The 14,556-nt window shown below is 43.3% G+C and overlaps 1 protein-coding gene across 4 annotated transcripts in view; it reads right to left on the reverse strand.

Annotated features, from left to right (window-relative positions):
* The window catches only part of WDR78 (WD repeat domain 78), a 38,229-nt gene extending 23,679 nt beyond the window's left edge, over positions 1-14,550 (reverse strand). For all 4 annotated transcript variants that reach the window (XM_025212877.1, XM_014523459.2, XM_006031264.3 and 1 more), the window contains exons 1-7: positions 14,493-14,550; positions 12,862-13,042; positions 9,290-9,480; positions 5,418-5,527; positions 4,767-4,923; positions 2,692-2,831; positions 1,283-1,447 (exon numbers count right to left, since the gene is read on the reverse strand). In XM_025212877.1, the coding sequence (XP_025068662.1) occupies positions 1,283-1,447; positions 2,692-2,831; positions 4,767-4,923; positions 5,418-5,527; positions 9,290-9,480; positions 12,862-13,042; positions 14,493-14,545 (997 nt within the window). In that variant the 5' untranslated portion in view covers positions 14,546-14,550. The remainder of the gene's footprint in view (positions 1-1,282; positions 1,448-2,691; positions 2,832-4,766; positions 4,924-5,417; positions 5,528-9,289; positions 9,481-12,861; positions 13,043-14,492) is intronic.
* Positions 14,551-14,556: the final 6 nt, after the last annotated feature.

Genomic DNA, 14,556 nt, shown 5'->3' on the forward strand with positions numbered 1-14,556 from the left:
GGGTGGGGGGAATCAGATATAGAAAGAGAGGACTACTGAATCGAGCCACGAGCGTGTGACCCGGTTGTTAAGCAGAGGAGCAGAGAGGCTACTGGCTCCACTAGGAAGCCTAATAGGGGCAGGGTTACGCCCCTCATTAGGCCCATAGAGTTTTAGTTGAATTTTGAAAGGTTCCTTTTTGTGTTTCCCCAGGTTAGAAGGGGCTAAGTGCGCGACATCAGGAAGCGAGAGCGAGGGGTGAGCTTGGTATTTGTGTATCTGGGGAATTATTCGAGCACCCACAGAAACAGCCAAGATCCAGCGGGCTGGGTAAGGGCAAGGTGCAGGGGAGGAGGAGCCTCGCAGAAGACATCTACGACGTAGGTACCTGACGAGGGTAACCGCGCTACACGAAGCCCCACCCACTGAAAGATCCAAGTCATGGCAGACGAGAAAGGGCAGACTGCAGCGTGTGAAAAGACCTCCTAGAAGGCCACCTGCGACGGCAAGCCGAGTACCAGTGAGCACTCGGAGCAAGGAAACCCAAGGCAACATGTATGAGGCCCAGCGGCTACACCAACCATTTAAGTTGGTCAAATAAAAGATATCAGATTCACCCAAAGAACCTTGTCTGCCTATAAACCAGAGAGTGGTCTCACCTCATTCAGTAGCAACACCTCTGGTTAATTAAAGGAGAAGCCACAACAGGCTGCAAAAGGAATCCTGTCTGGTCCTTGCCTGGAAGAGGTAACAGGGCTTTGATGATTATGTAACACTCAAGGGATAGACAAATGCTGTCCTGTCTAGTTAAGTCTTTTTTTGCTTACAGCTTGAGCTAAAAGCTTGCTGCTATTTCCTGTAATACAGACTATAATCTTGTGACCAGTAAAAATCAGAAGAAAGGTATATAGCTAAGTATTGCAGGAAATTATTAAAAATTGTACAGAATACTACATTGTCTAAAACATAGTATGTGACTGTTCCCCATGCTTTTTTATACTGTCTTGAAGTCCACAATATTAGAGTGTGTAACTAAGACTAGAAAAAAATATATGATGGAATACTGTGTTTCTTTTTAGCTGTAGTAGTGACCATGTAACCATCACAGAACTTACCTAAAAAGAGCAAAGGTAAGGTTATATATATACCCTTAATCTTGTTATAGCCTTACCTTAATTTCCAGTGCTAAGTGTAGAGTCTGAACATGTTCTCAATATAATTTTACTTTGCAAGAGAGCACAGACAATACTCACAACTTTAAGGATGCAAACACTGCATAATTTTAAACTTAGAAAAACGTTACCTCTGTCAGTAGAAGTTGTAGATGTGGTACGATCATGATCTTTGGTCACAACAGATTTACTGCTACTCACACTTGTTGGTCGGCTGCCTCCTGTTATTGATGGTATACGTGTAGTTTCCAAGGCATTAAAAGAATCATACAAATCCCAGGAAGTGGCAATTATTCCTAGAAATGAATTGTACGGTATTTTACTTCTAAAGATATACTATAAAAACTATAATTGACAGAAATATTAGACTTTGTATAGCAAATGACACTTCTGTTTTGACAAACTGTTTTGACAAACTACGCGTACATTTACTGCGGCACCAGTTTACTCGCATGTAAATTACTCATGAGTAAATGGTGCCAAGCAGGCGTCTATACATGCAGGGAAGCAGAAGCAGATTTGCTACCAATCTGCTTCCACTTTCTGGGGCCTTGCAATAGGCCCCAGCCGCCACTGAGGGAGCTCCAGGCTCCGGCCACAGCTGCCAGCAGCCAGCAGCACTCTTCAAATGCCAGCCCTGCTTGCTGCTCTCTGGCCAGCCATTTTGCAGGTGAGAAGCAGCATGCACAGCACAGGGACAGCATACAGCAGTGCTCTCCTCACTGCCTCTGCCTTCTCATGCTATGGCTGTTTCTGCTTCTGCCCATGGCAGTGACGACTAGTGCCTTGCACTCCTGTTGGTCACTATGCTGGCCCTGCTGCTCCGCCACGCTGACCACTGCCTGGACCATGGCCATCTTACCCCTCCCAGCTCACCCACATGCAACGACCACCTGCCCACCCACTGTGCGCCATCCCAGAGCTGCTGCTGTCCCAAAATAGGACAATTTCCGGCTTGCCCCAAGCTGCACATATAGACTTCCCTGCACAGCCTGGGAAGTCAATTGGGAAACTGGGGCACAGGGCTTGGAAAGAGCTGCAGGGGAGGGGCTGGTCCCAAACCCCTACCCCAATCCACCAGTGGGGCAGATGGCAGCAAGCCCCTGACTGGGCAAAGAATCAGGACAGGAGGGTGCGATCTGCCCCTCCCCTGCAGTTCTTTCCAAGCCCCATGCCTCAATTTCCCAATTGGGGCACGGAGCTGGGACCAGCCCCAGACTGGGACAGCTCCTGGCCAGCCCCAGGCTGTGCTCAAATGCCTGCTCATGTAGGTCCCTGCCCAGGGTGAGTTTACTCTGCAGTAAATTACTGAGGAGTAAACCATCCAGCAGCATTTGCGCATCTAGACACGCCCACTTACTAGAATACCTTTTTATTGCCTTTTATCTCCCGTGCCAGTTACGTTGCAGATCATACCTTGGCCTTCCTAATTTTCTCTCTTACCACAGTAACAATCAGCAAATGTAGAAAATATTTAATAGGATCCATTCTTACCAAGTACCATTATCCATATTGACCACTTTTCTGAATAATAATTTACCTTTGTCCTCTGTAAAGATTTTGTCACATTGCACTTCTTTATTTTTTGGGGCTCCATTAAGAGTTTGCATCATCCTTTCCACAAAGCGATCATTGCCAGTTCTGTGTTTACAGAGCTCTATATAAGCCTTGTTCCGTTCCCTTTAAAAAGCATGCAATGTTAACACAAATGAAAAAAACTGTCCATATTAAGCCTTCAGGTTGAACAGGTTTGTTCTCTGTGCAAATCTACTGTTCCTTCTTCTCACAATAAAGAGGAATTTTGTTTAAATCTCAATATTCCCCATCAGTGGGTACTTTTTCAACTTTACAGTGTTTTTTTGGAGTAGAAATGGTGCCTAAATATGAGCAAAATTCCAGATCTGAACACCACTGAACTTTGGTGAAATCCAGCTATAATTGAAAAATTGACAGTTCTGTTGCAGAGCAAAATTAGATGTTGCCTAAATGTAAGAGTGAAACTGATTTCTATATACTGTCTCATCTACAATGAATCATCTACAATCTACAATCTGTGGAAATAGTAAAGAGAAAACGTGTAACTATTTCTCAGTTATTTCAGTTTTAATATCCTAAAGACGCATATAAATTTTTCCCTGAGTCCACCAACAATGTTGTTACCCCCAGAAAAGAGCACCAATCATTCCCACTCAGTTGACGATATGTGCTAAGCACACAGGTTAAGTCAGAGCTGGAGGACTCTCTGATGTTTCTCACCTGGCTTCTTCCCCTGGGTACACTGTGTTCTGACAGTGTCAGGGAAGGTCAGGGTGGAGATGCATCATGCACAAAGGATGCATTTTCCCTATAGCCTCTACTAGAAGCAGATGCCCATTAGTTATAAGCTTGTTAGTATACCAATGCAAAGGCTTAGTGATTTATAGGGGCCTGGATCCCAGGCATTAGAGCTTAATTCTGCAAACACTTTGTGACAAGGTATATAGGTCTATTATTGAAGACAGAGGGTGATTCACTGCTTCACTGCACTACTCCACTGGTATTCCTGGGAAGAAGCCAGAAAGATGTATCCTGTGTGTTGTTAACACCCAGCCACAGTTCAGAGGCAGCCCAGGGAGGAAACACTGAAGTGGGAACTAAGTATGTGCAGCTGAGCCTGTTCATGTTCAGTACTGCACAAATGGACTGGGTGAGAGAAAATGACAGGGGTTTTGTGGGTTTGAAGCTGCTATAAGAAACTGAGGAAACATAATAGCTGTATATTTTAGATTATTTCTTTTAAGAATTATTGAATGAAAAATCTACATGAAAAAGAATGTTTCCAGAGACATTTGCTACATTAGTATTCTTTTGATTCTTATTCTTATTATTTTAGATACTATAAGTCATAAATTGCTGGGGGAAAAACATTTGCATCTAAATCTGACTGTGCTGTAAATTCTCTCCCTAGCCACCTGGATCCCATTCCATCTACAAATTTGCTACCAAGCACAGGGCTTTTTATTATGAGTAGCTTGCTTAATATCAAGTATTTGCCTTATCTAGTGGTTTGGGAGGGTTGTATTTTGAAGTAAACAGCTCTCTTCCCCTGTGTTTCTAATGCCATATAAATGCCATTTTAGCTAAGTGCATCTCTTTAAGGTTTGCTTTGCAGTGTGCTTTTCCTGTGCTTGGATATCATTGTCACATAAATGATTTTAAGCAATAAAAACACCTCATGTTCTTCCATACATGGCATGTTAATGGGTCTCAGACTGGCAGTAAATAAAGAACATCATTTGGTTTTGAAAGCCTTTTTACTTGGGTAGAGGAAAATTATGTTTTTTATGGTAAAACAATCACTTTAGTACTGAGTTCTGCTGTCACTAAGATACTACTATGTGTTACCTGCCACAGTAGATGAAAGGTCTGAATTCAGTCAGCAAAAATTTAGTTTTAACATGAACTTGTTTAGAGATGCAAATGAGACCAGTAAGCCACTTAAGCAAAAGTTGTTTTATAAACTATGATAGTAAGGACCTTGATCCTATTAACTGATGTGTCTTTTTCAAATCTTTGTATTCAATGAAAACTCAACCTGAGATACTGAAGCATGTATACAACTGTAAAAATACATACTGTACTTTTTCAGCTTCTTCGGACTCTACAGACACCATGACAGTTGGCATGTCCAGTATCCAGAGAGTTTCTGTCTCTGTGAGGTAAACAGCTGCTCTCTTCTCTAAGTCTTCTTTTGCCAGATGTTCTCTGACCTCCTCTCGCCTCACCTGTACATCTGCAAAATTATATAAGGCCAAAGAACTAAGAGATATTTCTGTTCTAAAATTAAAAGAGGGGAACCTAATTATAAAGTTAGTGATGAAAGTTAGAAAAACTTTGGGGCTTTGAGATCCTTGAGAAGCTAGCATAGCAGTTCACAGGATCATGCTCCAGAAAAGTAGTTCCCAAGCTTGGGATACACTAAGTGATACACTAAGGAAAACACTGTGCATGAATTAATCTCATTGTCATCCTTAGGTTTAACTTTCTAGATTCCTGTAGTCACAAGCAACGCTGGGGGAGAGGTGGGGAGAAGGTCTCAACAGTTCACAACTTTTGTCAGCTGCAGAGGATTTCAGGTCATTCTTGTCAACTAACACAGATCGACTCTAGATTTTTAATGGGGTTTGGGGATCACAGGCAACATATTACCTGCAAGGACTGAGTGGGGACCACTGCCTAAAATCAGAACTATGAATATGTGTAAAAACAGAAATATGCTCTTTTTACCAGATAAGCTAATAACTGTGTCTCGTCTAGATCCAGGTTCCACTATTTCATCTGCTATAGATTCAGTTGTAGATATGGTTGATTTAGAAATACCGCTGCTTCCGTATGTCCTTCAATAACAAATGGAACATATAGATGATATGTGTTAGTTAAAAAGTTAGTAATCAAAGCAATGCAATAATAATGAAGTACTGATGTCAAGGTAATCAAGTTACATTGTGATATTGTATGTAGTAAATGCTTGCATTGCTAAAGAAATTGTACAAAGACATTCGAAAGAAAAAGTGAATTGGTTTAAGAGAAAGTTAAAAACAAGAATTCTTCACAGAAGATGTGTGAGGATGCAGACAGAGAGGAGTTTAAAAGGATCTGGAATCCATTCTTAGCATACAGTCTTGTGGAGCTGCTCTGTAGTAATGCTACCAGGCACCATAGATCAAAAAAAAGGAGGAGGAAGAAGAAGTGGTCTTTGGGCAGATGTAACAACTGTAGCAGTTTCAAAGGTTATTCAGAGAAAGTGTTCAAAGGCAACTGTTACAGCTTCATGATTCTGTAGTGATACAAATGTAGCTCTAACTTTAGTCCCACTTCATTCAGTTAACTTGTATGGCTGCAGAATCATGCAAATGTAAATTAGACAAAACAGTAGGGCTGCGTGAAATTTCGCCAGCTGTTTCATTTTGACTCATTTTGAGCTCAAAATAACGAGATCGAAATGCAACAAAGGGCTTCGAAACAGCCTCAAAACAAAACGAGAGCAGTTGAAACATTTACGAAGGTTTGGAGTTTTGAAGCTCAAGCTGGGTTTGCCTGCAGGGAAACAGAAAGTAAGGAGCGGGAGGGGGAAGAGGGGGGGAAGGACTGCTCTCATATTGACTGTGTGTAGCTGGCCAGTGACTCATCCTTCCCTGAGGTCCCTTCCCATCCCAGTGCTCTGGGGGAGGGATGGAAAACACACACACACAGTCACAAGTCACGAGTTTTGCTTGTCAGCAACCTGAGGTGGTTTTCCAGAAACCCCTGCACCTATCTCCTTGAAAGCTGGCAGGCTCCAAGGCCTCAGCAGGGCCTAGCAGGCCTGGAGTTTTGACCCCACTGTGCGTTAGTACACACACAGTGTCACCCATGTCATGAGTTTTGCTTGTTAGCAGCCTGAGGTGCAGTTTCCCAGAAACTCCTGCACGTATCTCCTTGAAACTTGCCAGGCTTCATGGCCTCAGATGAGGCTACCGTCCCGGCAAGTTTCATCTGAATCAGGCAAGAAATGACAAAGTTAGAGGCAGTTTTGTGCTTCACCATTACAGCCTATGGGCAAAATGTTGAAACAGCAGTGAAACAGTTTTGACAAAACAAAACAGCAAAACAGTTTGGACAAAACAAAATGGAACAGTGCTTCAAAACTAAATGAAACTCTAAATGAAACACTGTTCCGTCGAAAGAGAAGTCAAAACGAAACAGTGCTGTTTCGCCCTACAAAACAGCTGAAACCCCTCCTGAGCAATAGCTCCTCATCCCCATTTAAAGCAGCTAAAAAGTATGTTTGTCCACACTCTGTAGCACTTTCAAGACCAGGCCTTTTAAACATCTTTGAAATTCATAAGATTACCATATTTGTTTACTGTGTTAATTTAAAATGAAATCACAGTGATGTGGTGGTTGGGATAAAGGTCTTTTAAAATAGGCTTATGCACAACAGTTGCCTTAGTATACTGTTTTTTTTTTCTCCTCAAAATGGATGTTTGTATGTGTCTATAAATATACAGGATATGCTCTATACCTAAAATTGCACTGCGATTTGCACTTTTAAAAGTGAATCCTTCTGTTTTACAGTTGAAATGAGGAACTTTAGCCTCCAGAATTAACACATTTTGCAGGTGACATCTGATTTTTCCAGTTAATTATTTGTATACCTGTCAATAATGTTCAGGAATCTCCAATTAGTATTAAGCTTAAATTGTTCTAGGTACTGCGCAAACACCTAAAACACCTAGAAAAAATATTCTAGGTGCTGCAGCATAAATAATAAAAAGCTTTGTACTGAAAGAGTAGCATCAAATTTACTAGCCTTTGCAGAAGAGACATTTTAAAATCTTCCTTTTACTGACCTTACAATTCTTTGAATTTTTTAGCTAAACAACCATCATCTCCACAAACTTGACATCAGCACCCACTTTTTGATAATGCCTTAAACACAAGAAGTTTCTGAACTTTAAATTTTAAGCACAAATAGTTCTTCGATGTATTCATCAAAACTAATTGCCTTTTACTAAACATACATGGTGAAACTACATGGATTCAGCAGCTTTTTTTTTAAGCAGAGGCATATGGACTAAAGTTGGTGGATCTTTTTTGTTAGAATACACATGCACAAATATATGTGCATAATATTGTAATTGATTTTAAATGAGAACTGCTCAACAGATTAATATTGTATACATTAAATAAAAGAATTACAGTTAAAGATACTTACAGTGGGTTTTTTTGACATACGTTCAGTTCATAGTGAAAGACTAATAATCACACGCCCATCATTTAAAAATAAATCAATATATTCAAATCTAACCAATGCTTACTGTCTTTTAAATATGAAACCATAACAAACATATAACAGTTTGTTTTGTTTTAAGAATACATTACCAATTTTTTTAGGCACATGTTCTCTGGTTAAGCTGAGAGGTGGATGTTGCTATACACCAGAGGTGTTCAACTTTTTCCCCAAATGGCCAGATGGGCAGTGTCCCATCTGTCTGGGGGCAAGATCCCACCTGGTACTGGTGCAGTTAGCATCACCTGGCAACAAAGAGTTAGCACAGAGCAGCCCAGCTGCAACCCTGGGCCCAAAGGGGAAAGAGGGCATGACTTGGTGCCAACCTGGCCCCGCACCAGAAGGGGGGTAGGCAGAGAGGGAAGGGGCTAGGGGACATGCTCTTGCCCTAGTCCAGAAGTGGGGGAGGAGCATGTTGTGAGTGGCAGTGAAAAGCTTTGGGTTTGGGAATTTGGCAGGGGGGAGGCTGCCCATACTAACAGCCACCACTCCCTCACTGGCAAATTTCCCACCCCTTGAAGAGCCCAGCGGACCACACATGATGACTTGGATGACACTTGGCCCACAGACCAGAGGTTGATCACCACTGCCATAGACAAATAAACTATATACGAGTGTTTGGTATTTTTGGTCTTCAACGTATTTTTATGGCACTTCTGTAAGGCACCATAGGTAAGCAAGTATTAATATATTCTTATTCTTTTAAATATGTTGTGTAGGGAGACAGATGGTCTCAGTAACTGAGCAAAGTAGTAAAAGGAGTTTATATGAAATTAGAACTGTCTACCTTCAAGACTCTGCTCTAAGTACTAGAGAGGAAAGATTTCTCAGGGTGATATCTTTTATTGGACCAACTATGTAGATAAGCTTTTGAATGCAAAAATGCTTTGTTGGATCTCACAATTTCTGGAATACTGTGGCTGCAATATCATTCTAACTACAGAGTACCTCTAGGAGCAGACTACTTCCCTTTCTAACACTGAGACTGGTTTTCCTTATGTCCTTTGCATACTGGCCAGACCATTACAAAAGCTGCATCCTGGGCTTCCTAGTTCTTGAACCTGGGGAAGAACTCATGAGGAAGTCATTTGCCTCTCCTAAGACTGTCCTCTCAGGAGTAACAAGGTAAAATAGGCCACGGGGTGGTGTGTTTGGGTACAGATTTACAGATGTCACAAGTACTGACAAATTCCATTCATGCAAGGCCGCAATAGCAGCCAAGTATACCTCACCTTATGCTATTATTCCTGCTCCTAACTTCTCGAGCATGGTCATTCCAGAACAGGTACACCCTGGCTCAGGATATGACTCTCAAAATGCCACATACCTTGAGAATGGACCTACTAAACTAGCATTAATTCCAGATGTCTGATGCAAGGATAAGGATGCCAGAAAATCAGTTGTGGTCCCTGAGAAATCATGTCCTGACAAGATTTTGGTTTGTCTGTGTGGTGCTGAACTTGGTTCTGGATGGTAGAGAGGATGGGGCGTCACATCCTTCCCTTGTTCATCAAAAACCTAAAGGAAATACAGAAATAATACATACAAAATATATTAATGGATTCCCTAAACACATGAAAATGATATGCAACTCTGAAACATTTAACTTCATTTGGGTCAGGAGGGATAGAAACAGTCACCCTCTCTGATGTAGAGCTAAACTCCCTGTGCCACTGAAACCTTGAGAAGGTAGATGGTACCTGCACTGCTGCTCTCCTAGTGAGCTGAGGGTAAGGGCACTTGCTTCTTATGATCTCTGCCAGTAGAAGCTGTTTCAGGGATATGCTGAGAAACTACATCCATCATCTGGCATAGCCACATCCCCTTTCTGGTCCACCCTACTGACCTTTCAGGCTGTGCTGTTCTCTAATGACTCCAACGGTAAAAAAATTAGGGAATCTAAATGCTGGCAAAAGATGGTGTAAATAAGGGGCTGTCTGGCTCACAGTACTAATATCAAGTTAGTAGTACAGAAAATATAATCTAGAGAGAGAATTATCAACACTAAACTTTTATAATCTCCCCCAAAATTACCATGTTGCTCCAAGAATATATATGGTAAGTGGATTGAAAAGTTGCTAAACAAGATTTTCTTTACACTTGATATGAGATTTCCTTTCTTTTGTCAGGTAAATAAATAAATATCCTACTGTCACCATCTCCCATGTGGATTTAAACACAGGTTATTTCATCTGAAGCAGAGGTTTGTTGATCTAAATCAGAGGTTTTTAAACTTTCTAAAGACATAGAACCCTTTCATATAATCTTTTGCCCTGGAACCCCTACTCCTATCCCATGAGCTGATACAGAAGATGTGGTCCAACAATGGAATCAGGAAAAGAAGGCATGGGTGACGCATAGGGGGTGCACCCAGGTGCACCTGCATCCCCTGAGATTTGCGGTGCACCTCCTGAGAAAAGCATTGTTGACACTACTGGAGGCACCTGCCAAGCGGTCACCACTCGCCATCCCCCCCACGGTTGCCAACTACTGCTCGGCGCTTCCCAGCCCCTCACACCCACCCCCGCCGCTGGCACCAACGTGGCTGCTCGCAGGAGCTCCCCACTCGGCCTGCCCCTATCACTGCCATGGCTGCCTGCAGGAGCTCACTACTGCCATGCCCGTGGCATCACCGCCACTGCCTGTGCTTGGTTGCCGTGCCCCTCCCCCGCAGCCTCTGGGGGCACACATTGTTCATGAAAGGAGGTACCTCCATTTTATCACAGTCATCCAGGATGGGAAGACCTGCGTTCAGTTCCCTTCTTTGCCAGAGGGGCTTCAAACCCCTAACTCCCACTTTTCAGAAGAGGTCCCAGTTCAGTAGGCTATAGGGTTATACTGCCTCTTGTTAAAACCGTTCCAGGTTGCACAAAATATTTAAATATTCATTGAATCAGAAATTGAACATACTCTAGTCCAGGGCTGTCTAACTTGCAGCCTACAAGCCACCCATAGCCCCCAAGGGATTAAACTGTGGCCCTGGGCTCTCAATCCTGATGCCACTCCCCCATCATTCTCCTGCTGCTGCTGGAGTTTCCAATTCTGTTTGCTCCTCCCACTGGGGGTGCAGCCAAAAGATTCCAGAGCTCTGGGTCCTGTGAGGGCCTCGGGTGCTGGTGCAGTGCAACAGTGATGGGTAGATGCACCCACCATGCAGCATAGAGTGTAGGGACAAAAGGATCTGGCATGCAGTCTAGGGGGTTTCTCGCCCATACAGCAAGTGTCTCGGGGGGGGTGAAGCTGAGTTCTCCAGTCACGCAGAAGCTGGACAGTCCTAGTCTAGTCTATAAATCTGGTAGGCACCTGGGAGCAGGGAGACCCAAGTTCCCACATCTACTCCAAGGATCTTTTTGTATGTGATACTAAACCATCCTTGGAACAGGAACTAGAATCCAGGACCTGCACTCTTGAATGAGTACTTTAGTTTTTCTTTCTCTGGCCCAGTGACTATAAGATTATTTCATACAAAGTGGAACAGCTTCAATGGAGCATGCTCTCAGCCTAGCTGGCTAGGGCAGTTTCAAGAAAAGTGGGAAATAAAGTTTGATCACCTTAAGTAGGGGAGTCGTCCATCTTGGGTGAGTGTTCTGAGTAATTGCATAAAAAGGAGACATCACCCTCGGGTTTTGAAAGGAAATGGACACTTAATTTTGTGCAGAGCCCAATCTCACAGGCATACTTGAACAACTTCAAAATCAAGACCATCACGTGATTAACACAGTTTGTGAATCCCAGTTGGATACTGGCACAAAATGAACCCGGAGCTGTACTGCCTGATTAAATGAGGATTAAATGAGAATGCCTAATTGAAAACGTAAGTGCCTACAGACAAAGTATGTCCAGAGTTGGGCAGCAGCTGAGCATGGTTTGAGGGTCTCTATTTTAAACTTGGAAACCAAGCTGTCATCCCAGATGAGAAGAGCCCTTAAAGAGATGTAGCCCTTAAATCTCTTCCTTACAGTCTTCCATTGAAAAATGGAGCTAATACTTTCCCATTGCAAGTGCTGTGAGGAAGTTATTGTTTGTAAAGTGTCTTGACAAGATTGGCTGAAAGGCTCTACAGAACTGCAAAGCATTATTATTACAAAGTAAAGGTTTATGAGAGGAAAAATCTCTTAAAATGATGTTCCCTCCATTTCCTTTAAGTTTAATCAGGAACTAAATTCTTACATGTTTATAAAAGGCTAACACTAGATAGAACCTGAAATTCTTCAAAGGTCAAAATCAATACAAGGCAAGGGATTAAATACTGCCACAGCTCTACTTTCAGGGATAATGAGATGTACAGGACCTATGTGAATCTTTGTTATCATGAACTCACTCTGATGCAGAAAAATACGTGTGTCATGTGCTTCAGCTTGGGTTGAGAATACATTCTCCAGTTTTTATGCAAGACCTAGGTTGGATATTAATATAAAGTGCTGATTTTTAAAAAATAATTATTTTGTTGTTTCTGGAATTTAACTTTTCCTTGAACACGTAGATTTTATTTTTGTTTAGCCATTTGTGGTAAATGACTAACAATCTTTGGGGACAAAAAGTTCTTTAAACATTAAACATTCCTGCCCTTTAAGAACTGTCCAATTCTCTTTCTCTGAACTTCTACGGAGTCCTGAAAAAAGTAAAAAATATTAAAAACAAAGAAGACTATACTAGATACTCCACATCTTTGTAAGTTGGAAAATACAGGAGTAAAACAAAGGCTGAAAAGATTCTTTGTACAACAGAAAGAAGATAAAGGACCTTAGACACTTTGTTTTTCCCTTTATAAATGGCTCCACTTTGGAACGTCTGCACTGGTTTCCCTTCTTCCTAGCAAACGAGTCTTTGTCATCTCCACGCACCTCCACACTGTGGTGGAAATGAACAATTAAACACAAATACTGAAAAGTGCATTACCTGGACAGTGTGCCTGCTACCTATGAGAGACGCTTTATCCACAGTTTTGCCATCAGAAGCCACCAATATGTTTTTTCGACTCATTGATCCAACTCTGAAACTGCCGATATAGCTCGTTCGTCTTTGGCTGCCAGAACCTGAAATGGATCCTTTCTTTGAGCTTGCCTCCATCTTGGTTGTCCTAAAGTAATCAAAGTGGGAGGAAGAGAAGGTGAGAAACCATTTAGACTCTGAATGGCATAAAACTGTGCTGGGGACCCCATGACAAAATGTGCACCTGACTACTCAGGAGGTAGCTTTCAGGGATAAGAGTGACAAGTGGGGAGGTGGGGAGCAACAGGGGAGCAGCAGCTGACCTCATGGCTGGGCTCCTCCACCTTTTTATACTTGGAAAACCACTCTCCATCTCCCTCTTTTTGTGAGTGCAGGAAGACAAGCTGTGGACAATAAGCTGAATATAAGCTAGCAGTGTACCTGTGTTGCCAAAAAGGCTAACGGCATCTTGGGCTGCACTGGTAGGTGTGTTGCCAATAGGTCAAAGGAAGTGATTATTCCCTTCTATTCTACACTAGTGAAGCCACATCTGGAGTACTGTGTTCAGTTTTGGGCCCCCCACTACAGAAAGGATGTGGACAAATTGAAGTGTCCAGCAGAAGATAACAAAAGCGGTGAGGGGGCTGGGGGACATGACTTATGAGGAGAGGTTGAGGGAACTGGGCTTATTTAGTCTAGAGAAGAGGAGGCTGAGAGATTTAATAGCAGCCTTCAACTACCTGAAGGGGGGTTACAAAGAGGATGAAGCTGGACTGTTCTCCATGGTGGCAGATGACTGAACAAGAGCAACGATCTCAAGTTGCAGCAAGGGAAGGTTAGGTTAGATATTATGCAGGGATCCTGGTTTCAGTGGCAATGCATAGGGGGTGCATGTGCACCCCGAGAGCGCTGGTGCACCCCGACAGGCCACGCTCCCTGCTTTGGTGATGGGCAGGGGGGGCAGGTGGGAGCGTTGGTACCCCCCTGTGAGCACCAACCAGGGAGTGGGAGCGCCAGATGAAGTGCCACGGCCACTTCCCAGTTGGCACGATCGGCCACGGGGGACCCCCTCCCCCCAGCCGGTGAGATTGGTTGGGGGGGGCCCCCCCTGGTGGCTAACTGGTGGCTGACTAGTCACCAGGGGGGGGGCACCAGTCACCCACACCTGGTTTTCCCTGATTTAAAAAAATCCCCAATTTTCAGTTTTAAAAAAAAGTATACTCAACTCCACATGTTCCTGTGATTTAAATCAAACACCACTAATCTACAAACACCGATACAGCAGCGTTTCATTTTAACCATGGAAAAATGTGCGTTTGGAGTTACTTTTTTTAACGAAAATGGGGGATTTGTTTTTTTTATTTTTTTAATCTCGGAGAAAATCAGGATCCCCGGGTCTTGGGAAGGAAAAATGTTCTCAGGAGTTGGGCTGGGATGATGTAGTTGGGGCTGGTCCTGCTTTGCGCAGGAGGTTGGACTAGTTGTGACCTCCCGAGGTCCCCGGTCCTGTGGCTGTAAGACAGGACAGTGCCCCCACCCCCGGGCCCGCGGGGTCGTGGCTGGTCTCTCCCTGGCGTGGCCCGTGCGGCCGCACTCACAGACTGGGGGCGGCGCTGTGCCACTTGCTCCGGCCGCCCGCGGGCCCCGACATGGCGCTGCTGC

Source organism: Alligator sinensis, unplaced genomic scaffold (assembly GCF_000455745.1).
Source record: "Alligator sinensis unplaced genomic scaffold, ASM45574v1 scaffold1339_1, whole genome shotgun sequence".
In the NCBI taxonomy this organism is placed as follows: Eukaryota; Metazoa; Chordata; order Crocodylia; family Alligatoridae; genus Alligator; species Alligator sinensis.